Source organism: Stegodyphus dumicola, chromosome 12, assembly GCF_044657685.1.
Source record: "Stegodyphus dumicola isolate Sdum_Otavi_A_Nest chromosome 12, ASM4465768v1".
NCBI lineage: Eukaryota > Metazoa > Arthropoda > Arachnida > Araneae > Eresidae > Stegodyphus > Stegodyphus dumicola.
The window spans coordinates 47,111,955-47,137,763 of record NC_140779.1 but is presented as its reverse complement, the minus strand read 5'-3'; the positions used below and the strand labels follow the sequence as shown (position 1 = coordinate 47,137,763).

Here is a 25,809-nt window from a genome sequence, read left to right as displayed (position 1 = left end):
TTTTAATAATATAATATGATATGATTAAATCAGTTTGGCTTCTCGGACCGGAATTCAAAAAGTGCCTTGGCAGTCAACGTGTTAAACACTTTTATGCTGCTCCAATTTGTTTCACATTTAAAAATAGTATTGGTCATTGTTTTATCAACAATAAAGAATTCATTAAAGACAATCTCAATCATGCCAAATATCACACATGATATTTTTTACTTATTCTAGATCATTGCTTCAAAACTGCCCCCCTTTTTTTTAATTCTGATACTATTTTTAATTCAATGTAAATTTCATCCAAAGTTTGATTTCCAAACTCCTACCCACAAATCTAAATTTGCACTATTTAAATGCTCCAAATTTTTTCGAACACCAAATCATGCATGCAGCTAACTTAATTGCTTCTATTCATTGTTTTATTCTTTTTGTAGAAGGGAAAAATCCTATTTTTCTCTTTGTTGTGATAACAACTTTAAAAGATCTAATGGTCATCATGTAGCATGAAATCTACCACTTTTAGTTATTTATTTATTAGGCACTACTAAAATGCTGCTTGTAAACTGCAACGTACGATACACTGTAAACTGCAACGTATGATACACTGATGAAGGGGAAAAAAGATTAAAATAACAACCAACACAGTTTTGGCACAGTTTTCCCTAAAGGACTCTATATGAAAACCATTCACAACTCTTGAAGTCTCTCTTCGTTAAAAGTCCAACGGACAAGCAGCATAGCCAATGATCTAACAGGGAGTTTGGGTCACAGGCAAATTGTAGTTACTCCTGAAAATGTCGTAACTGTATCTATTATTCAGCAAAATTCAAGGAAATTCATCCAAAAAATTGCAGTAAAGACTGGTTTGAAGTGTTCCAGCATGCAGAAAATATTGATGTATTTTTTGTGGTTATTGGGATGGTATGTGTGTGTAAATGTACTGGTGTGTATGTTGGACAAGAGAGAGCAACACAATCAATAAATGCATACAGTTTACTTAGAAAAATGGCCTGACCATAATTGCATGCATAACTCCTTTTAGTGTTACATATGAATGAAACCAAATAAAAAAATATAGAATAAATGAAAATATAGAAACCAAATAAAAAAAATTGAGCATAATTAGGATGACCAAACAATAAAAACAAAAATAAACAAAAATTATTAGTTAAAAATGTTTTAATGCATGTTTGGATGATCACTAAAAGTATCAAATCAGTGTAAAATATTTACAAAAAATTGTTAAAATGTCCGAAGAATACCAAGCTTTAGAAGCTGTTTTTAAGTAACATTTTTTTCTGATTTAAGTAAAATCTTCATGCACGCAGAATTAACATTAAATAGTAAAAATTCTAAAACAACTTTAAAACTTCACAAAAACTATAATAAGAAAATTCTTCGACTAACAACTATAATAGACAAACGATGGCAAACTTGTGATAAACAGCATTCATCAGCAGCCAATAAATACCAATATAAATAAAATCGTTAATTTTTGAAAATTCAGTTAATTATAGAAGGAAAATAATATACCTCAAACTGAATTATTAATGTGCATATTAATTTCTGTCATCATTTAATTATTTTAGTGCTAAAAACAACTTCAGTATATTTTTTTTCATTTTTCAAATAACATTACACTACTACAGTATCTTGATATTAACTATACTGATAAGCAAATCACAAAGTGACTATTGTGGCCAATTTTGCAAAGTGAAGATGTAGGAACTATAACATTACATCTGCGTTTCTATTTTTTCCAATCTCAGTGTAATACACAAATTTAAAAATACATGAACTTTCTCACATTTCAGCTATGTTTTATCTCAATAATATTTCTTTTTGATTAACTTATAGTCTACCTATAAATATTTTACCAATTGTATTCTTAATAAAAGATATTTCAAATGCTGCATATTATGCACAACCCCTTTACTAATGAATCTTTACATATGTATTTTACTCACATTTCATTTCTGTTAATTATTTGATGTTTCAATATATAATATATCACATCATACAAGGCTACACTATATCTTTTTTAGATCAAAGGCTATGCCAAGAACTCTTTTTCCTTTCATTTAGGGAGATTTATCAACTCTTAAAATTTTTCAATGCTGAGTCTAAAAATGTTTGCCATCACTGTAACAGTTTCTCATAAAGTGAAAGAAATAACTTTTCAAATGAAGGGAAAAAGTTAAAAAATGAACAAAATCAGCATGAAGATTTTACAGAAAAGTATATTTAAATGTATAAAATAAAAAAATTTTAAAATATTAGTCAAATTTACATATTTCTTAATGATTTACATATGAAAACTAGTATACTAAAGTACGTTGATTATTCAAAATTTATCAATTATTAATGTAAAAATGAAAACTAAAAATCTGAAAAATATTTATTAGGATTAAAAAGTAGCAAAAAATAAGTTTAAAACATGTTAAAATGTAAATTACCTTACGTAATATACAATAAAATATTTGAATTTTTAATTAAAGTACTTAATACTATAAAAAAATAGTAAAAAAATGCATTAAAAGCACAGTTTACATCAATAAGGACTCACTAACCCTATAGATCTTGCTTTATGCATAGGACAGGTTCCATATTGAAGAGGAAAATTAGGATGAGGTGAAACTATTGGATTAGGAAGTTCTTTTTTTATATGAGCCATTTTATTACAAACAGTGACATTATTACTGTTTTTCCTCCAAATTCTTGTGCGCTCACTGGAAGTATGTTCACTTTTAAATGCAAATAAAGGCTTTGCGGGACTTTCGCCATTTGTATATTTTGAGCAACAATTAAACTTGGGAGAAAATGAGTTGCTTTCTTGCTTTATGGAAGATCCAAAGTGATATTTCTCATTTCCGGAGGTAACTCGACTCCCGCCACCAGGGTTAGGGCTGTCACGGAGAGTGCTGCAAAGGGGGGAGAAAAGTTCCAAGTGTAGTAAGAGCAACTTTCACAGAAAGCAGTTGTTTACACATAAGCAGCAATGAAGAATTTTATTGTAACACTTTAGTTCTAAAGAGAAATTTGATACACTTCTGTTACATCAACTTTTAAATAAAATTCTTAGCAAAAGCTATTTAGCAAGCAAAATCCTTTAGTAAGCACAGCTATAACAATGAAACTCACATTTTGAATAATACACATTTAAAAAGTAAACTGATGATTCACAATGTTGGTACAAGATACCTCATGCCATTATACTTATCATTAAAGCAGATTCATATGAAATATACCTACCCAACATGCAGATGCGTGCAAATACATATAATAGAGCAAGATGTGGAAACAAGAGGAAAGGAAATCTGAGCTGGAAGTTTTATTCCCATTTCTATAGTTTAGTATTAAAATGAAGACTTCATTCAAGAGTAAAAATTACGTTTCATAATGTAAGACTTCCGGCTTTAATAAATAATGAAAGAAATAGCTAAACCATGAAATGAATATAATGCTTTCACTTAAATTAGGAAAAGAAAGGATACTTCCTGATTAACCACACTCCTAGTTTGGGGAAAATTTTTTGAGTGCATATGACAATAGTCAAGTCGTGCATGCACATATCTGACACATGTTTATGTATGCATGGATTTACACATTCTGTGTTTAACCTTCATTTCACTCAGCAGTATCCATTAGCAGTGAAAATTTAAACATTGGCCAAACAGAATTTTATTGCCACAAAATTTCTTATTTCTAAAAAAACAATTCTTTTTGTCATTATTTATGAACCAAAACAAAGCCTGGTGGCACAGCGGCTAGAGCATCTTGCAGCAGCACTACAGGTCCGGGGTTCGATTCCCAGGCTGGGCAAGGTCGACTCAGCCTTTCATCCCTTGATTTCCATCTCTTGGGTCGATAAAATGACCCAAGTGAACCAAGTTCGCTTGGGGACTAAACACTGGGGGGTCCTGCAACAAGCTGACCACTTGTTCAGGGTATATGCTTACGCAACCCAGGGCCCACGGTCAAGAAAGCAGATTTCAGACACTGCAGGCCTTGGCCCATTAGGGCTGTTATGTCTGAGTTTAGTTTTATGAAATATAAACAACCTAACACATGTTTCTTGCCAATAAACTGGTGACTCTTTGTGAAGATTAAGACACAGATAATTAGAAGGTATTAAAGAAAACAAAAAGTTTAAAACAAAAATTAAAACAAAAAGACAGAGAAAATGGAAATAAAGCGGGGGAAAAGGGAGCAGGACTTATAGATTTGTTTTCTGAGATTTGTGAAAAAATATTTAATTGCACCTGCTATCATGTTTTGAGAAAACAATTTATTTCTTGAGCTCTCGGACTTAATATAAAATTGCACTCTGTACATTTCACAGGCCAACTAATATTGTTAAGAAATCATATTAAAGCACTTAGAAAGATAGATATCTCAGACTAGATTTTAAAAATGGATTATACATAGAATTCACAGATAAGATATGAACACCAACTTTCATACCTTCATATAAAATTCTCCTGCATAGAACTTAAAATAGAGATAAGGCAAAGTTTTTATACTTTAAACTATACATCAGCAGATCATTATGGACAAAATTAAACAGAAAATATAAACATTTCTAATACAGATACAAAACAACTAATTTCCAATACAAAGATGAATAATCCCCTCCTCCTAAAAAAATCCAGAGAACGAGTTTGTTTATTGCATTCAAAATATGACACATAAACTACAGCAAAACTTTCATTATTCTTTTACAGTTCAATTACTTAGTTACATTTCAATTTAAACTACAAAAATTAAATTCTGTTTATTACAATAATATATTAATATGAATGCAAATGTATACCATTATAGTTAAAACAATCTCAAATGTTCCAAGTAGATATTAAAATAAAATTCAAACTTTTTTTTAAATTTACACAAATAAATAACATACTCAGCACTTACATAATTTAAAGTCTAAATTTTTTTAATTGCAAAAGCATACTCTTACTGATTGATTATACAATCAAAATCATTCAAAATTTGTTTATTTTAATTTATTGAACAGTAAATTCAACTGTAATGAATTATATAATCCTATCCCCGTAGCTTAATTAAGTTAAAAAAAAACTGCATTATCTAAACCAAATTCAAGTCATATTGTTAATGTTAATATTTATGTTGCCTAACCCCATTTAAATTTCAAAAATAAGGGGAAAAAAGGGAACATGTTATTCATTAGAAAAGTCTGTGCAATCTTCCTTTAATAAATTTGATAACCATGGAAATTCTTCCCAGATCTAATAAACACAAAGTACTCAAGCATCTTATAAGGAAGATTTTATAAGATACTAACAACCGCTGAAGGACACAGACGATGCTTGGAAAGAAGAAATGACTTGAATGAAATCAAAGGAAAAATGGCAGCAAGGTTTGAATAAGAAATGCATTAATTAAAAAATATTTATTGAATACTACAGTTAATCATATGACAAGTTGATTCAATTTGAAGTCTGGTTATGAAGAATAAGAATGACACATATGATGACCGACTCCAGATTACTAGCAAAAATATCTGATATGCTCACTGCTCATGCAAGTTTTTTCAATTGTGGTATTATTAAGTTATGAACAACCATCCTCAACAAACTTTTATGCTATCTGTAAATTTAAATAAAAAGAAAGTCTACTGTAGATTAAAGAACTCAGATAAATTCTCTGTTACAGCAAATAGAAGCATATATCAACAATATTTGGGGGGGGGCAATATAACTTGCATGGTTGTAATTATTTACATGTTATTCACATCTTTTTTTCATTCTTATATCTTCCTTAAAATTCTCCATAGGAAATAGGAAAATAATAATTAAATAAACAAGTAAATGAACTGGAAAATCAGTACAAGAAAGAAAACTGAATCAAAGATTAGAATACAAAGCATCTACAATTTTCCCTTTGTCATCCCTCCATTTATGTAACATCAATGTGGGGGGGGGGAATTATAAATTCAAAATTAAGGAAGGGATAAAATCTCACCAAGATGGAATAAAGAACCTTGAAAACAGTGATTTGACAAGGAGCATTAATCAAGTATCATTTCCAGCTGTAAGGAACTTCTTGGGGGGAAAAAAAAAAAATTAGGATGCAACACCAATATAATTTTTTTTTCAGCCTTCAGAGAATCTCTCAACGCAAGAAAGCAAATTTAATTTTATAATTATGCTGTAAATTACTCACATTTTAGTGTGAATAATCCCATTACACATAACTATCACATATTTTAATTCTATTCACATTAAAATTTTCCTAAAATGCAAATAAATCCTATACTTAAGACACAATAACACGCCGAATAAATACTAATTCAGAAGTCAAACAACAAAAATCAGCGTTATATTTACAAAATTTTCACAGGACTAGTTTCCTGTGAAAATTTTGTAAACATAACGCTGATTTTTGTTGTTTGATTTCTGAATTAGTAAATCCTATACTTATTTGTTTGGCAAAAATAAGTAGTCCAATACAATCCTTTTTATTTTAACACAGCAGCTACAGAAAATGTTGCATCATTCCAAATAACATTACTAATCTAGGAATGAATTACTATTTAATTTTTAAGTAAAATTTAACACTAGTAGCAGTCAACTTCTGAGTATTAACTTCTTTCAATACAGAAAATCTAAACAGTTAAAGTATTCTCCACAGAAAAAAAATTGCATAAATTTGTTCATAAAGCCCTTTTTTATATAAACGAGTTCATAAAAACAAAATATGCAGTTGCTTAAAAAAAAAATCACTGAAAAATCCAGTTTTAATCAAATTCAAGGCATAGTCATTTATAAAAAAGTGACTGTTCAATTTCTCGCATTCACCAATCTTTCTGCTTCATTTTTCAAATGCATTAAATGCATTTGGATAACTGTATTCTTACAAGTAAAAGTCACTTATACCCCAAACCCTGGGGTAAAAAAAAAAAAAAAAAAAAAAAAAGATGAGAACAGAAATATGGATGATTGACTCATTCAAATGAAAGAAAAAAAATACAAGCACAGCTACTTCAGGAGTGTTTATATAATCTTTATGATAAAATTTCAAAAACTGAGATAAGCCAAGATTTTTAAACTAATAAAGGATGGTATACTTATTTTACCTATAGGGGTGATTTATGCTTATACTACAATACAATAGTTATCTAATGTCTTCCAACTGACTTCAATGACAAAAATAAGAGTGAAAATTTTTATAAAGAGTAAGTGACAGTACACAGGATGACATACTGCAAAGTAACAAATCTAATGTCAGTGATAGCAACCAAGGTCTGTAAAACTGTAAAAAATGTATTAGTACTCTCTGATTCTCTGGCCAAACATTAGCAAAATAACTGGGCAATAAGCCCTGTTATCAAAACAGGCAACCAAGAATTTTACTAAAATATATTTATATGGCAGCCCACGAATGGTTGCACATACATTAACACCAGTGCAGAATTTGGCTTTTGAAATTCGAAGGTCCTCTTTGTGGCAGCTTAGTTGCTGTGATTAGTATGGGCTTTTTTTTTTTTTTTTTTTTTTTTTCCTTGTAATGAATCAAAATGCCACTGTAGAATTTGCTTGCTAATGAAAAAGAAACTGTTGTATATATAAAAGAAATATGCATAATGAAATACTGAAAATTAGATAAAACAGCAGTAAATTAATTAAGTTAAAAACAGCTTAACAGTATCCACCCTATGCAAAAAAGTACACTGCTAAATTGCTGAGGACTGACAACATTATCACCCACAACAACCAAAAAATAAAAGGAAGCAAAATGTGGAAAATCACAAGTGCTGGATACAGTAAGAAGAGATGTGTGTACGCAAATGTTCATTTCCTTACACTGATAAAAGGTTATAGGATATGATGTATGGGTCAGTTATTGTACCAAATGAAAGTTTTATGGGGAAGATTTAATTGATGATCTTGAAAGTTTCAGTATGTCTTCCAAACACCACTTACATGATTTTATATATGGCCATATCACTAGAAAGATCAAAGAAGGACAAAAATAAGAGATGCTGCAGGGGATTTTAATATCTCCAACATTGTTTTTTCACGGCTGTGGAAGCGGGAATGTGTAGCCAGTGCTATGGAGGATATGTTAGATATACATCTACAGGAGACAGATATTTTACTCTATCGGCAAAAAGAAACTGCTCCCACAGCTCAGCAGGTGGCAAATAAGTTTACTGCTGCCACAGAACGACAAATTTCCCAAAATACTGTAGCCAAATGTTTGTGAAAGGGAGGACTGCACACCCACAGACCTACTGTATGTATTCCATTATCCAGACAGCAACATATCGCTCATTTGCAATGATGCTGCAAGCATCACAATTGGAATGAACAGGACTGGGCTTATGTATATAAGAATAGTACTATTCTTATATAAATTTGAATATTCGTTTGAAACAATTCTTAGATAAAAGTGCATTCAGTCTGTTACAGGATTATAGACACCAATTGACCTGGCATGAGAATGGCATTACCAGGTAACAAGATTTTGATGAAGTTCAACTGCCTATGTTCAGCTTTCCATGGAGCTTTCAGTGATAATCCCCCCCAGGCATGATAACACACCATGTCATCAAACATTCACTGTTCGGGATTGTCTAAACATTGAGAATATTCCATGCCTCAGATAGCCAACACATTCTCCAGAACTAAACTCCATTGGAAATGTTTGGGATGCTCTGGAGAGACAACTTGTAGAGACATTAGGATTTCCTTGGAAGCAAGAGAGATGAAAAATTAGCAACCGCCTTCGCAGGGAATCGAACCACAGACCTCTGGAATACCGGCCCAGCATGCAGAACCACTACACCACGAAGGCATGCTAGAAAAGTGGGAGAAATACCTTATATACTCCCCTTTTTAAAGGGCGACTGGGATTTTTAGGGGACCCAATTGCCAAATTCTGGGTGTAGAGAAAACTCATCCAACACCCTTTTATTTCGGGCGCCACTGTAGAATCATTAGGATTTCCTTGGAAGCAAGAGATGAAAAATTAGCAACCACCTTTGCCGGAAATCGAACCACGGACCTCTGGAATACCCACCCCGCGTGCAGAAAAACTACACCACGAAGGCATGCTAGGAAAGCGGAAAAAATACCTTATAAACTTGCTGGTATAAAATACTTTCTGGTGAAGAATACCTGTTGCGCCTGCGCACGCATTTCATTACTAGCGTTGGCGCATGCGCCTTGAGCTCTTGGGAGTTTGTGACATGAGATTGTGAGCGAAGAGCGTGTGAGAGAATTTGTGGCTTCGAGTGGCCATGAATGATGTAAATTAATGAGAATAAAAGTGAGATATAATACAGTCTATTGTTCCTGAGTTTATTGAATTATAGTGTAGTGCCTGTGCAAAACATCATGGTCCGTCATGGGCCAGAGATCTATGGATTATGAGTTATTTACAAGTAAGTCAGCAGTTTCGATTTAAGAATAAAGTGCCATTTTATTATTTTGAGATACTGTGTAAGAGTTTTGAGAAAATTTATAGTATTTATATACTGTGTTTAAGTAATTGAGATGAATTACTTATTATCTTGTGTTATTTCATTAAGAGTACAATGTTGATAAAAGGTGCACTAAAAGAGGATTTAAAGCTATTAGCTTTAGAACTGAATATAGAATTAAGTGAAAAGATAACTGTTACAGATTTAAATTTAGCGATTAAAAGTAGTGAAGCTTTTAAATCCGATCCAAATTCGGTAATAGAATTGGGTAATTCCATAGTAGAGCATCATAAATCTGAAGAAGCTAAAGTATTACAGAACAAATTAAATTAGAGAGATGTAAAACAGAACTGGAAATTGCTCGATTGCGAGCTGAAACCAAGAGTGTTAATAATGATCAAAACGAAACTAAAGGAGAAAGTTCCGATTCCTTAGATTCCCTTATTAAAAGTATAAGAACACTAACATTGAAGGTTCCGAGTAAACCTGAAAACTGGAGTTATTTTTTCTCGTCTTTAGAAAACGCTCTCGCGGCAAAAAATGTGCCTGAGAAATCTAAAGCGGAAATATTGTTACACTTGTTAGGGGAACGGGCTTCGAACATTATCGTTTATATTAGAGATGAGGAGCTAAGTGACTATGAAAAAGTAAAAGCTATTATTCTAAAAGAATTCGAACCTACACCACAAATTGATTTAGAAAATTTTAAAAAGGCTCAACGCCTAAATGAGTCCCATGTGCAGTTCGTGTCGCGATTAACCACAAATTTTGAACATGACTTAAAATTGAGGAAAGTGTCTGAATTTGAAACTCTGAAGCAGTTAATAATATCAGACAAATTGTTTGAGACATTAGATCGAGAAACGTCAGCCCATATTTCTGTAAGGCAAGCTGAAAGTTGGTTTCCACCTCAACAAATGGCAAAGGAAGCAGATTTATTTTTCACATCTCGTGGAAAGTCCCTTGCAGCAAGTGTGGACAGTTTTCAAAAATCTCACAACAATTACAAAACATTGAAAAATGTTTCAAAGGTATTCCTTGCCGATGTAAAAGGTTTAACCCCTTAACTGCCGCGGGCGTATATATACGCCTTGCTCAGCCGATGCGTTAACTGCCCCAGGTGTATATAAACGTCCTTCCAAACTGCTATCATTTGCTTTGCGCTACTACACCTAAAATTATTCGCAAAGTTAACGCATCGGCTGCGCATCTCGGGCAGTTAACGCATCGGCTGAGCAAGGCGTATATATACGTCCGCAGCAGTTAAGGGGTTAAAGTGTGTTCTTTGTGAGGAAAATCATTTTTTGGCAAAATGCCCAAATTTCTTGAAACAACCGGTGAATGATCAGGTTGAAATCATCAAATGTCATAAATTATGCTTTAATTGCCTAGCATTAAACCATTCCGTCAAAAACTGCAAATCAAAGTTTTTGTGTTTCGTTTGTGGGAAAAGACACCACATGACAGTGCATTTTCCGGTAGAAAATAAATCATCGAAAGAGAAGGAAAAAAATAAAAACAAAACAGCGAGTAGTTCGAGTGTGCTTTCCCCCCCCTAGTGCCAGACTTTCTGCCTAACAGCGGTAATACTCTACTTACAGCGACTAGTGTAAACAGATCCAAAAAAAGTGTTCTTCTGACCACGGCTATTTGCTTTATTAGTGATGGTATGGGTAAGCTACATCCAGTCAAAACATTACTTGATGGTGGCAGTACTTCATCGTTTATAAGCAGAGACTGTGCGAATAAATTCAACTTTGATTCTGAGAAGGTAAACATTGCGAATTCCGATTAAATGATTCCTTGTTTACAATTCGGAAAAGAGTTTCGGCATACATTAGCAATAAAGATAAAAGTTACATGAGACATTTAGACTTAGTAGTAGTACCAAAAATCATGCAAGACTTGATTCCTTCAAGGAAAATTGATATTAAAATGCAGGACTTTTGTAACATAAAATTAGCTGATGAGAATTTTAATGTTCCAGAACGTATAGATATGCTTTTAGGAGCTGAGGTTTTCTTTGAGATATTAAAATCTGAACAAATTCGATATGAAAACTAGAGTCTCATTTTACAAAACAGCGTGTTCGGGTTTATAGTGTCAGGAAGCGTTACATCAGAAGAACAGAGCCGCGTACATTGTGGGTTAATGAAAACATCTAATGACTTAGAACAAAACAATGAGAAAATTTTGGGAAATAGAGAATCTTGAAATAGCCATTCCAAAAAATAAAGAAACAGCAATATGTGAAGAACATTATGCGCAAACTCATAAGCGGAATGAAGAAGGGAGATACATTGTAACAATACCACTAAAGGAAGATCCTATTTGCTTAGGAAATTCAAAAGATTTTGCCTTTGAGAGATTAAATTCCCTACGGAAAAGATTAGTTAAAGACCCTGAATATTTGAGTCTGTATCAGGATTTTTTAAAGGAGTATGAAGAGCTTGGGCATATGACTGAGGTTGAAGAGAAAAATGAGCCTAGGGTAGTGTACTATATGCCACATCATGGGATATACCGACCTCAAAAAACAACAACTAAATTGAGAACAGTGTTTAATGCATCATGTTTAACATCAAATGGAATTTCGCTAAATTCTTTACAACGTAATGGAGGGGTTATTCAAGATGATCTCTTTTCAATCATGCTTAGATTTAGAAAGTACCCATTCGCATTTACAGCGGATATTAGAAGAATGTTATAGAATGATTAAAATTAACCCTGAACAGAGATGCTTGCAGCGAATCCTGTGGAAAAAAGAAAATGATGCACCTGTGAAAATCTACGAGCTTAATACTGTGACTTATGGTACAGTTAGTGCTCCATACTTATCTATGAGAACTCTTAAACAATTGCCGATTGATGAAGGTCCAAAATTTCCTTTAGCTGCGCCAGTCTTACATAAAAACTTTTATATGGATGATGTGCTTAGTAGAGTGGAATCTTTGAGTACAGCTAAGGAGCTTAAATCTCAGTTAACTGCAATATTGAAGAGTGCAGGAATGACACTGCACAAGTGGTGCAGTAATCATGCTGAACTTGCGGAAGATCACTCCTATTCTTTTCCTAATGAAGCAGAATCTACAACACTTGGAGTGTCTTGGAGGTCTAGAAGAGACTTTCTGTTTTAGAGTGAAACTCGATAATGACATAGTTGTTACCAAACGACAAATATTGTCCACAACTGAAAGATTGTTTGACCCAATTGGTTTACTAGGGCCAATCATAAGTAAAGCCAAAATATTCCTCCAACGGTTGTGGTTGTTAAAGTTGAATTGGGATGAACCACTACCAAAAAAGGAAGCTGATGAATGGAAGAAGTTCTCTACTGAACTCGAAATTTTAAGTAAAATAGAAATTGAAAGGTTTATTCTTATTGCAGAAGTAGACTATGTGGAACTTCATGGATTTGCAGATGCCTCTGAGGTAGCTTACAGAGCAACCATATATTGCAAGTGCCGTTTGAGAGATGGAGAAGTGAACACGAGACTAGTGACGAGTAAATCCAGAGTCTCGCCTATTAAACGAGTTACTATTCCGAGACTGGAGCTTTGTGCGGCAGTCCTACTTGCAAGGTTGATGGTTAGAGTAATATCTGCACTAGAGATTCCTGTGAACAAAGTTTATCTGTGGAGTGCCTCCATGATCGTGCTTTCGTGGATACAAAAGGAGCCTTACCAATTGAAGACCTTTGTTGCAAATCGAGTGGCAACAATTCAAGAGTTGACTAATGGTCATCAATGGCATCATGTGTCATCAAAGGAGAATCCGAGTGATCTTATATCCCGAGGTTTGGATCCCAGTAAACTTCTACAAAATGATATGTGGTGGAAAGGCCCTCTGTTCCTGAGATACGACTACCCAAATAGAGATTTCGTTGGAAGTCATTGTGAAGGACTTTCCAGACGAACTTAAAATCCTTAGTGACTCTAATATTTTTCTTAATGTGAAAGCTAACCCTTTCATTGAGAATTTCTTAAATTTAAGTAACAATTACACTAAAATTATTTGTGTTTTAAGTTTTATTTTTAGGTTTGTAAACAACTGCAAGGGAAAGGACAAGGTTTCAGGTCCTCTTCAGAGCTCAGAATTAAAATTAGCTGAACTTAAACTGATTAAGCTAATTCAAGATAGTGAATTTAAAAAAGAAATCTCAAGCCTTGAAAAGGAGGGTAAGGTACCTCCAGATAGCAAGGTAAGAAGTGTTTTTCCATTTTTAGATCAATATGGAATTTTACGAGTTGGAAGCAGATTAGCTAATTGTAAGTTGAATTTTGATAGAAAATTTCCTACAATCTTACCAAAGAATCATAAGCTAACTAATCTAATCATTGTGATGTTTCATAAGAAATACATGCATATTGGTCCACAAGGCTTACTGTCTATTGTTAGACATGGGTTTTGGCCCTTAAGCGGGCACAACACTTGTAGAAAAATAGTACATGAGTGTGTCGTATGTTTCAAACAAAACCAATGCCCTGTCAACAACTTATTGGTCAACTTCCTCAAGAAAGAGTCAGCCCGAATTTTCCATTCAATTGTGTTGGAGTTGATTTTTTTGGTCCTTATTTTATAAAATACCAACATCAGAGAAAAGGTCGCCTTAACAAGGTGTATGTGTGCATTTTCGTTTGTTTTGTTACCAAAGCTTGCATCTTGAGTTGGTAACGGACCTGTCTAGTCAAGCATTTATTGCAACCTTAAAGCGTTTTTTCAGCAGGAGAGGCAAGTGTGCACGCATATTTTCAGATAACGCAACCAATTTTGTTGGTAGTAACGCAGAATTAAAGAAATTGAATAGGCTAGTCAGCAACCTAGATGATGAATTAGGTAATTATTTATCGAGTGAGAGTATTGATTGGTCGTTCATTCCCCCTAGAGCTCCTAATCACGGAGGTCTTTGGGAGGCAGGTGTCAAATCTGTTAAGTTTCAATTGAAACGCGTAGTAGGCAATTTGAAACTAACCTATGAGGAGTTTCTTACAGTAATTGCTCAAATTGAAGACATTTTGAATTCTAGGCCCTTGCATCCTTTATCATCTGAACCAGAGGATTTTGATATCTTGACACCAGGCCACTTCCTGATAGGCAGACCTATCACGGCTATTGCAGAACCTAATATTTTAAACGTTAGCGATAATAGATTAAAGAGCTGGCAGAAATTGACTAAAATAGTACAAACAATTTGGAAGTATTGGAGAAATAACTATTTGAGTGCAAAGCAAGGAAGAACTAAATGGTTCTTTGAAAAAGACAATGTCAAGGTTGGAACTATGGTAATTTTAAAGACTGATAATGTTCCTGTATGTAACTGGCCTCTTGGCAGAATCGTAGAGATATTCTTAGGTAAAGACAATAAGGTTAGAGTACTTTCAGTGAAAACGAAAGGAGGTATTTTTAAGAGATCAATTAATAAAATTTGTCTTTTACCTATGCCAAATTAAACAAAAAGTATGTTTCTAATTAATTATTGTATTTTCTTATTATAGTAGTTTGATTTTGTTGATGTTATTATTTGATGTTTACAATTATTTACCTGTATTTCGTATTGTCACTGTGTAATTTTTTATTGTGAGATTTAATTTTGAATGATTACATCATGTCAAGGCGGGCGGTATGTTGCGCCTGCACACGCATTTCATTACTAGCGTCGGCGCATGCGCCTTGAGCTCTTGGAGTTTGTGACATGAGATTGTGAGCGAAGAGCTTGCGAGAGAATTCGTGGCTTCGAGTGGCCATGAACGATGTAAATTAATGAGAATAAAAGTGAGATATAATACAGTCCATTGTTCCTGAGTTTATTGAATTATAGTGTAGTGCCTGTGCGAAACAATACCCTTACCTGTGCACCAACAGAAGGTTGGGATCAAATGCTTCAACAGTTCCTGGATAATGTTATACAAAGCATGGGTTTAAAGTTGTTTTACACTAGAAGGTGGCTATCTTGTAATAACATTTTTATCAAAGGTGAGTGCTGTCATTCGTATGTATTCTTCCTTTCTCTGTACATAGCATCAAAAGAACACTTTTTTTTTACTTGGATGTTTCAAAACCTTCTGCACTTTTCTCACCAATAAATTTTCTTAATTCTAATATTAATTTATTTGTTAATAAATTTTCTAACTAATAGAAACGACTTGGTTGCCGAGGGCTAATATCTAAAATTTTCTATGTTAATAATTCACTTAATTTGCAATTCAGACATGTACCATATCCAAAAACGACTTGGTTGCCAAGGGCTAATATCTAAAATTTTCTATGTTAATAATTCACTTAATTTGCAATTCAGACATGTACCATATCCAATTTAAATTGATTTGGAGACCATTATGTATGTATGCAAGCAAAGGGGGGTGGGATTTCCGTTTTCCCTTGCATGAGCTACTGGGACCAAAACATCCAGTTCAGCTTGAAAAAAAATACAGTTTATGCTTGTGCATGATAATTTGATACTTGTATACAAATATTTTAATAAAAATGCGTACAAGTTAGCCATAGTTAAATATTGCTGTTATTTAAAATTAGTGTGATGGTTAAGACTGAATTTTATCAACAATTTTTTTATATATTTGGTTGAAAGTTAGTTGTTGATATTCTTAAAACAAATTGCAAGTGTTGATCTGTCAGTTTATTTCTTGACTTATTTATTTGACTTATTTAGATTCATAAGAGAAAATGCTTGTTCACATATAAGTACTAACAAACATGGTACTACTAGCATTATTTTTTAATAAGTTGTAGGGTTTATATTTATTTTAACTAACATTTATTTTAAGTTTAAACTATCTTTCCTGTCAAGCCTTACTTTTCCCTGGAACTGCCAATGCCAGAGTATGTAAATTTTAGTAGAACGCGCAAGGATTCAAATTATCAGCGGAAGTATTCCGAGTTAAATAGAAAGGAAACGAGTTCGAAGTGTGCTGTTCTTACTTCACGAGCGCGGAGGTAGTTAGCCAGAAATTGAAGAACCCCACGTTTCGGCCTGTGTGTTTGCCTTGGAGAATTGTTAATCGTTCAACGTGATATTCAAAGGTTGCTGAATTAGCAGTGGTATTGTAAAACGCAGTGAGGTTAGTTACTTTTAGAGAGCCTCGTAGTTAGAGTCTTGTTATTGTGAGCGTCAAGAGCATGCAATTGTAACTTCTTAAGTTGAATAAAAAGGGACCTTATCAAGACTCTGTCATTTTTCCAGTCACCTCTTGGTTGCATGCAAGTTGGAGGCGCGCAACTCTACAAAGTCAGAAGTTTGTAAATCGATAAGTTCTATTTGAACATCTTGTGGAGCTTCTTCCACAACAGAAGAAAATGGATCCCCGAACAATTTAATTTTAATCTTATACAACTCAAAGTCTACAAATCACTTTTCAAAAGAAATAAGCAGCCTCTTTATTTGATCTGAATAATTCAGTTGTTTATCAGGAAAAATTTCTTTGCATTTCTTCAGGTAAGCAAAACTGACAAAATTTTGACAGACAAGCTGCTTTGAGAATAACTGGAGTTTTAGTTTTAAAGCAGATACTGCATTGGCCTGCATAGGTGATTGATGAATTGATTTTTTAACATCAATTTTTTGTTTTGTTTGTTAATTTTTTGTTTCATTCAGATGGATGTCCCATCAACTAAAAATGCGAAGTCACACTTGAAAGATGGTTCCTTTAACATCCTAGTTTCCTTGCCATTTTCTTCAAGGAATGGTATTATTTCATCAATGAAATCAGCAAACCTCTTCAAAGCCTCTCCACGGCTCAATCATTATACTTCAGAGTAATATATGAGATCACTATGTGTTCAAGAATTTCCTTAAATTGCTTGTGGTTTAAACCATGTGAGCATATAAAATTGATTGTATCGCTCACTACTTTCATTAGGTGGTCAAATCCTAGTTCTTTCACACATAGCTGTTCTTTGTGTATGATACAATGATTACCCAAGCAAATCTTTTCCTCTATCATACAAATGGTTTCTAAGTAGACTTACCATGTCATTCTGAATTCCAATCATGGCTGGAGCTCCATCATTAGTGATACTAACAAATTTGTTAATAATCAAAATTATGTGCAGAACACAAATTTAAAACTGAGGATAAAATATCAGTTCCAGTTATTCGCTCCTTCGTCGAACTCATTCCAACAAGTTCTTCAGTTACTTCAAAATTTTCAGAAATTCCTCTGACAAACAAAAGAAACTGAGCTACTTACTTAAGTAATATCTGTTGAGTCACCAGCTGCTAGAGAAAAGTACTTTAATTTGGCGGCAACCTTCTGTAATTGTTCAGTAACATCATCAGATAAATTTTCAATTCTTTAAATTGTCATTCTGCAAAGACATTTTTAAATTTCTGCGTAGCTTCAGGGCATACTATCTCAGAAGCCGACAATATACATTCCTTTGCAAAATCGCCATGAGTAAATCTGCAGCCACTTTTAGCAATAAAAGCTCCAATTCCCAAAGTAATTTCAACACAGTTATCTAACTGTGGAGATGCCTTTGTAAATATATTCCTTTGAGCAATGAGAGAATGGCAAAGAGATTCAATATTTTATGATTTCGATCCTCTCAAGCTTTGGTGTATAGGAGCCAGTTTCCCTTAGAAAGTCTTCCCCGAAGGCTCCCTTTAGGCAGATAGCCCTCATGTGCTTTACCAAAATTGAATTGAATAACCCATTAACCCATAACCCTCTCAAGCTTTCAAAATGTTGAGCGTTTCGTGTCGCTTAATGTCTCTTTGCAAACACTAATTGTAAATTGCATATCAAGCATATAATTCTATTATTTTGCTTGACAAAAAAGTATTTCAAAGTCCAGACCTCCGAAAATTTCCTGTTATCATCTGCTAACTTTTTCATTTTGCATCCATTCATCATGGCAACTATCAAAACCACATGGAACAAAAATTGGAAAAATTATATGTTGGTTTCACTTTCAAAAAAATATTTAAACAAAAAAGTCAAATATTCAAAACATGAAACTTCTTAATGGTATCGGAAAATAAAAATAAACATCAAACGTGATAAAACAATGTATAGTCACGAAGCCAAAAGTGTAATGACACTAAGAAAATGAATGCACTGCTTCGGATCCGAGCTAATATTTTTCTCTTCCAATTTACTAGCGCATGCGTTCAAACACACTCATGCTAGGTCATACCACAGACTATTTCTCAATCTTCTACAGGTGTCAGTCCTACAGGCTAGGAGATATTTTCATGTTCAGGCAGCAGATGCATGCTTTGGTTGATGCCAGAAACTTGGCTCAGTGCCAAATCTTACTTCAAGCGGACAGAGAAGAATGAGTAATGAAATTTTTTTTGCTCGCAACCCCTTCTAGAGACAACCAATATGTCAAATTGTAACAAAAGTTTGAAAAGGTCTCGGTAGGCCACAAATTGACCGCTCACGAGCCGCGGGTTGTGCGTGCCTACTTTAAATCCTGGACACAAATAAAGGATACAGCTTTTACATATAAGACAATGTCTTTCGGAAAAGAAATAAGCCAAGCCACTTTCAGGTCAATTCATTAAATCCTTATAATGTTTGCATATATCTAAATATATACTTAATTATAAGATAGAAGCATAAACTCGATAGTAATGGAAAAGCAAAAAGCCATGCAACAATTTTATGTAAACAGGAATTTTATGTTGATAGAATAGTATAAGCAAAGCCAAAAGAACACCAACTGTTTGTCACAACTGCTTTATGTTTTAAAAACTACTCTTACGTGCCTTTATGATTTTTAACTTTGGATCTTATCAAACCACAGCTTTTATTATACTGCAACACTAAATGCTTTTCTGTTTAACATAATACAAGGGCAGTATTCTAGCACTGCAGATAAAAACACTTAAAATTTAAAAGTTCAATATTTAATTATTATGACATTAGCTGTACTTCAAATAGTAATAACTGTCGGATAAAAGTAGATGGCCATCATAATTATGCTCAGTAAAAATCGAAATACCTTTCAGAAAAGTCTACTTGAACAGAGTGGTCAATCACAAGATTAGCAGGACACAAGGGATTTACTTTCTCAGGGTCACCACCTAGTTTCTGAACCACATCTCTCATAGCTGCAAAATCTGCCACACATGGTATTCCTCTAATAGGCAAAAATAAAAAAAAATTTTTTTAAATGACACACAAGAGTAATTTTTATAAATTTTAAACTCAAAAGCTACAATAAAATTAAAGAATTAAAACATATTACCGTATATACCCGCGTATAAGTCAAGATATTTTGGACCAAAAAAAGACTTCAAAGTGGGGGGGGGTCGACTTATACGCAGGGCCATAAAAAATTAAAAGAATCGGAAGTTCATAAATTTCTTTATATAATGCAGTTGTTTTCTTCCCGCACTCAAATTGGAGGACTTATCAAATAAGTCACTTACTTGAAGTAATTTCATGACTTAAATTAAGAGGCGTACACGTTAAGATTTAAAAAAATAGCCACGCACTAACTGAACAGTGTTGAATATTTCTTTTAACTTTTAAAAAGGGAAAATGCAGATAGATTTTACGTACACGAATCTTTTCCGGAACAAATTCTAGAAAGTTACTATATACGATCATTTTTCCCCAATTATCCTGCGTTTTGGATATGATGCTGTTTTGGAAAGTGAAAATGACGACACAGTTTGAGACTGAAAATATGTATGATGATGAGCCAATGATGACAGAAGAGTTCTATGAAATGTTTGGCGAATCCGACCATGAATCTGACGTTGAAGGATTTTGATTTTGTTTATTTACCAAGGTATTTTTTATCGTATATTTACTTTTTTTTTTCTCAGATGATTTTGAATAAATGTAGTACTTAAAAAAAAATTTTCGAAGTTTCTCGATCGATTTCGGAAGTGGGGGGGTCGACTTATACGCAGGTTTCTTATTTTCTACGAATTTTTTATGTCGAAGTGGGGGGTCGACTTATACGCGGGTATATACGGTACTTCAATATAACTTGCAAATAAAAAGCATCTGCAATATAATACCATACGTAAAATATACAAATAACATCCAATATAATTAAGACACAATAACACGCCGAACAAATACTAATTCAGAAGTCAAACAACAAAAGCATTTGCGCTTTTGCAGCTGATGATGGTGGTTTGGTAAAACCATCGAAATTAGTCCTGTGAAAATTTGAAAACATAATGCTGATTTTTGTTGTTTGACTTCTGAATTAACATCCAATATATCAATAACTTTTCTCCACAATACTTACAAAGTTTACAGGACTTCGGGAATGTTGAAATAAAAACTTGTATGCATAAAAAGTCTTATTTTTAATTAAATGATTACTGATCAAGTTATATTGTATAATGGCCAAGTACAGAAAGTCAGATTCAGAAATATGCTTATAAAAGACACGAAAAAATGATGGATAAGTATTTTAATCCATATTACAGTTGCTGTTGAATAACAGAACAATTTTATAAGATTCCTTTTCGAAGTTAAGTTTCTAAATGCCATTATATTATACATTTCTCAAATGAAAATATTTATTAGTTCAGCTATTATCCATATAAAATTTACTATAGAAATTTTAAAAAATAACACATTTTAAAACATGCATTATGAAAACTCGGCAAAACTACATTTTTGAAGGAAGTGAATCCAATTTACACTTTTATGTTAGAGAAAAGAAAACTTATAAGTACAGTATATACAGTGATACAGAATTCGAACTGTACAAATAATCTATTCACACTGGAATCAAGATTAGAGTATGCAATATGAAAAAGCATAAAATTTCTACAATTCCTGCCTCCAAACACAAAGTAAAAAGCTAAAAGAAATAAGCTGATTAAAAGAAGAAATGTTGCATGTATCTTCTTTTGTGCCCCCCCCCCCAAAATTACATGTATTTCTTTGCTAATATTATTTACAGACCTAAACTATTGCTTTTGTTTGCTGAATGGACCAACTACATGTGAAAATTCTTCAGATTAGTTCAGGAATTGCAGAGAAAACAAAAATTCAAATATAAAAGTTTTAATATTGTTCATCCCTGAGGTAGAAATGAAAGCAGTAAATAAAAAGGCAATAACAGCACAAGTGGATTAAAAATTAGAAGGAAACTTCTAAGGAATTGAATTTAAGAAGAAAAAAGAAATTTAATTAATCTTCAACACTGTCTAATGATTATAAAATTTTTATTAGGATAAATTCAATAATGTTCAGAGCAAGAATTACTAAAATATTGCCCGACATAAAAAATATATATATGTAATATTTTACAAAAATATTAACACCTGTTTAGATCTTTGCAATACATTTATTTACAGACACACAACAGTAGTTGCTTCTGATTATTTATCACTAATTTTATCACTAATTTTAGATTTAGCAATGCAATAAAAACTACATTTTTTTCTTTCTAATTAAAAATTTAGTTCTTTATATAATTTTTTTAAATTTAAATAATATAGCACCCAAGCTTCAAAAGAAAAAAAGCACATTGCTCACGTAAAATCCTGAAGTATCACTCTAGCTGGATTAAATGCAACTTCAATTCCACCTTCTTTATTTTGCAAGTTCTCCCAATTTAAGATGTTTCCAATGTCAGTTTCTTTTACTTGAAAGTTGTCACAGCAGCGGACTGATGCTTCCAATAAGACACGAATTGAAAATGGAAGTTTTTCTAAAACATTAAAAATTCTTTATTACATAAAATAGGAATATTTAATGATGCATACTGTTCATACACAGTTACTTATTAAAGATCACTTTGAAATGAATCCATTTCTAACAGTTCATTTCATATATACTTAAAAATGTATCAGTTGTGCTTTTTACACCTCAAGATGTATTTATGAATAGTGATAAAATTTGAATTTCTGAAAAATTCAATTTCCCTCTTTTATATGGCTAAAGACACTTATTACAGTTCTCAAATTTCAGCCTGTATTTTAAGTTACTGTTTCATAAAAGTGCTTAATGCTTTTATCTGAAATAAAATTTAGTCTAATAGACAAAACTCAAAAGTATTTAAAATAACACTCAGAATTCTCCACAACAGCATGCAGAATAGAATATCAACTCGAATTGTCTACACACCAATCAATACTATATTCCCCTTCTACTAGATATGGCAACATAAAAACTGGGATGAGGAAAATATCATTGGGAATGCATCCAACTGAAGGCAAATCTTCTTTCCTGAGTAATGTCAAAAGTTTGAAAATCAGAATTCTTAAATGAAAGAAATGCAGAACATTAAATGACCTAGCTTTTATGTAGGAAACTTTAGAATAAGTTAATGGTCTGAAAGACATGTAAATAGAGCTATTATGTCATTTGCATGACAGATCAAGCATATACAGAGATAAGGTGCATAGACCAAGTGTCAGACTATATATTGCAGTCGTCCTGATTCATCCTTTGCATAGAAAATATTAAGCTTTATAAAAGTTAATTATCAACATGCTTCTACAGAAGAAATCCAGCATTTATACTGGAATGTATGTTTTCTGACTTAAATCTAATTTGATATCTGAAATTTGTATCCCTTCTTTCTGAATAAGAGGCATTAGTAAGCATTAAATACAAAAACGATAAGCTTGTCAAAGGAGAAAGCAGGCCAAAAGTAAATTAAAATTGCAATAATTTTGGTCAAGTTATTTTGAATATGGCAACAAAAATAAGGGCTATCTGACTAAAAAAAGGGATGCTTTTGTGAAGGACATTTTACAGCAAACTGGTTTAGTTATATGTATTGTATTTGCTGGCGTATAAGACGCACCTCTTTTTATTTGAAAAAATGGGATACATCTTATATGTTGATACTGTGTCGATGCTCAGTTTTTGATTACATTCATTTCTGGAAATTTCCTCTATTTGGAGTTATGAGATTTTTTTCTTGTTTCCTTGCAGAGTGTGGAAATATTAGTTACGTAGAGTTCAGTAAATATGCATGTGCTGCCATCTATGATCACACCTGGGTTCATTTAAACTTTTCAATTTTTCTGAACGACTTTTAAGTGTGTGAAATTTTTACCATTCAACTTTCTTAAATTTGTTGGCAAGCTATGGCTCGAAAACAACGTTGACATTGTTATAATGTAGCACACATGCTACGTGTGATTGCATATGCTAAAGAACATGGAAACAGGGCTGTAGAGAGGCATTTTGGACCATCCCCAACTGAGAAAATGATAAGAACTTGGTGGAATCAGGAAAAGGATCTAAAAAAAGCAACTCGCAGTACACATAACTTACAAAGAGGAACTATACAATGGCCTGCACATGAGGCAGAGCTGAATACTTGGATTTTAGACCACATAAAAAGGGAACTTTCAGACTCTACAAAAGTGATAATTCATCAAGCGAAAGCAATAGCGACTGATAAAGATATTGCGGATTTTACTGGATCAACATCATGGCATTCAAGATTCATGAAGAGAAACCAGCTATGTATGCGAACTAAAACAAAAGTATCACAAAAGATGGCAGACTAATATGAAGAAAAATTATTGAACTTCATCGATTCATCATTAATGCACGAAAATGAGAAAATTTTTAACTTGCACAAATAGGAAACATGGACGAGGTTCCTTTGACTTTTGATGTGCCCTCAAACAAAACTGTAGATTCCCAATGGTATTCTTAAAATTACTCTTAAAATAGTATTAATAAAAAAAGTGTTACTCTTAAAATTACAGAGCATGAAAAAAACTTACTACACGGTTGTTTTATCCTCTTGTGCTGATGGGACAAAATTGCCCCCACAACTGATTTTTAAAAGGAAGACCAAAGGAAAATTGCCTAAAGGTGTGTTTATACATGTTCACGCAAAAGGCTGGATGGATGGAGGAGGAATGAAGATATGAACAGATAAAATTTGGTTGAGATTGCCCTGGCAGACTGTTGAAGAAACCTGCCCTACTAGTATGGGATCATTTTCATTCCCACAGAACACAAGATGTTAAAAATTAACTCAAAGAATTGAAAACTCAGTTAGCTGTAATTCCAGGAGACCTAAATAGTCAGCTTCAACCTTTATATGTCTGCATTGATACACCATTTAAGGAATTTATGAAGAAGAAGTGGAACAACTGGATGCGGTATTCAAATTTTAAGGTTACACCATTAGGAAGAAGGAAGAGGACTAGCATTTTGCAAGTTTGTGAATGGGTCAAAAGCTTCATGGATGCTGTGAAAACAGAGACAGTGTTTAAATCATTTAAGAAGTATGGCATTAGTAATGCAATGGATAGTATAGAGGACAATTTGTTGTATGAGGACTCGGATGCTGATTTAGAAGTTTCAAGTGACTCGGCATTTAGCTCTGGAGATGATAAGTGTCTGGGTTTTGACGACAAAGATTAAAAAGTGCTCTTTCTCAGATAGACTGGGTATTTGCAGAAAGTATTACTTTGTATTTGTATTACAGTCAAAAGTCATTAATCCGGACGTCCATAATCCGGAACTCTTACGCATGCGCGTTTAATGTAAAACGGATGGTATAAGCTAAACTAAAATTATCTAATTCAGTTAATGTTGCAGATTGCGTTGTTCCTTAATCTTCTAATTGGATCCGGATTATTATTTTTTGCAGACTGTTAGAGCAATTTTATAAAAATGAGCTTGAACTTTCGATTATGTCAAAAAGAATTTCCAATTCTGGAGCTGCCAAAGGATCTACAAAGCGAAAGCATGCTTCGATGTCCATCGAACAAAAAGTGGAATTGCTGCAAAAAATGGATAAAGGCATATCCTTTGTTTCTCTAACAATTCTGAAATCTATTTATCAATTTCACGCTGCTCTGCGGGGGGAAGGGGGAAACGTCGTGGAGCGCAATGAACTGGAAGTTGATCTGTCAGCACTATCCTTATCTTCAGGGCAGATATTTTTATTTTATTCGGCTTATAATTCATTACTAAATGTAGTATTTCATCTCGATGTATTCCGTCTTTGATATGATTTAAATCAAATTCCTCGTCATTATAAATATCACGAATACACATCAAATAGTTTTCTGGTTGCAATTTTCTAATTTCGACTATGCGTAATGTATGCTTTACGCATGCGCGCGTTGAAAAAAATTTTTTAGTAAAGTAAACAAATAAATATTAAGCTTTTTTTTGTAAATTTTGATACCCCTTAGATCATAATTGCTCTTTATTTCATAAATTGTGGTTTCATATTTTTAATTTTATAATTTCTGCATGCCATCTTACCAAATTTAAACTGATGATCTATAATCCGGAATCGCCGAAGTCCCGACGAGTCTGGATTAAAGACTTTTGACTGTACTTTATCTACTGTAACTTCATTATAATGATCAATAATAAAACTGCATCCTTCAAAAATGTGTATAAAAAAGGGGGTACGTCTTATAAGCCGCCAAATAAGGTATTTTT

The 25,809-nt window shown here is 33.0% G+C and overlaps 1 protein-coding gene across 3 annotated transcripts in view; it reads right to left on the bottom strand.

Annotated features, from left to right (window-relative positions):
* The window catches only part of LOC118190728 (cytoplasmic aconitate hydratase-like), a 165,097-nt gene that overhangs the window by 118,107 nt on the left and 21,181 nt on the right, over positions 1-25,809 (bottom strand). For 2 of the 3 annotated variants that reach the window (XM_035361492.2, XM_035361491.2), the window contains 3 exons: positions 21,913-22,087; positions 19,403-19,540; positions 2,559-2,909 (listed from right to left, as the gene is read on the bottom strand). In XM_035361492.2, coding sequence (XP_035217383.1) covers positions 2,559-2,909; positions 19,403-19,540; positions 21,913-22,087 — 664 coding nt within the window. The remainder of the gene's footprint in view (positions 1-2,558; positions 2,910-19,402; positions 19,541-21,912; positions 22,088-25,809) is intronic. The other variant, XM_035361493.2, reaches the window with a different exon arrangement.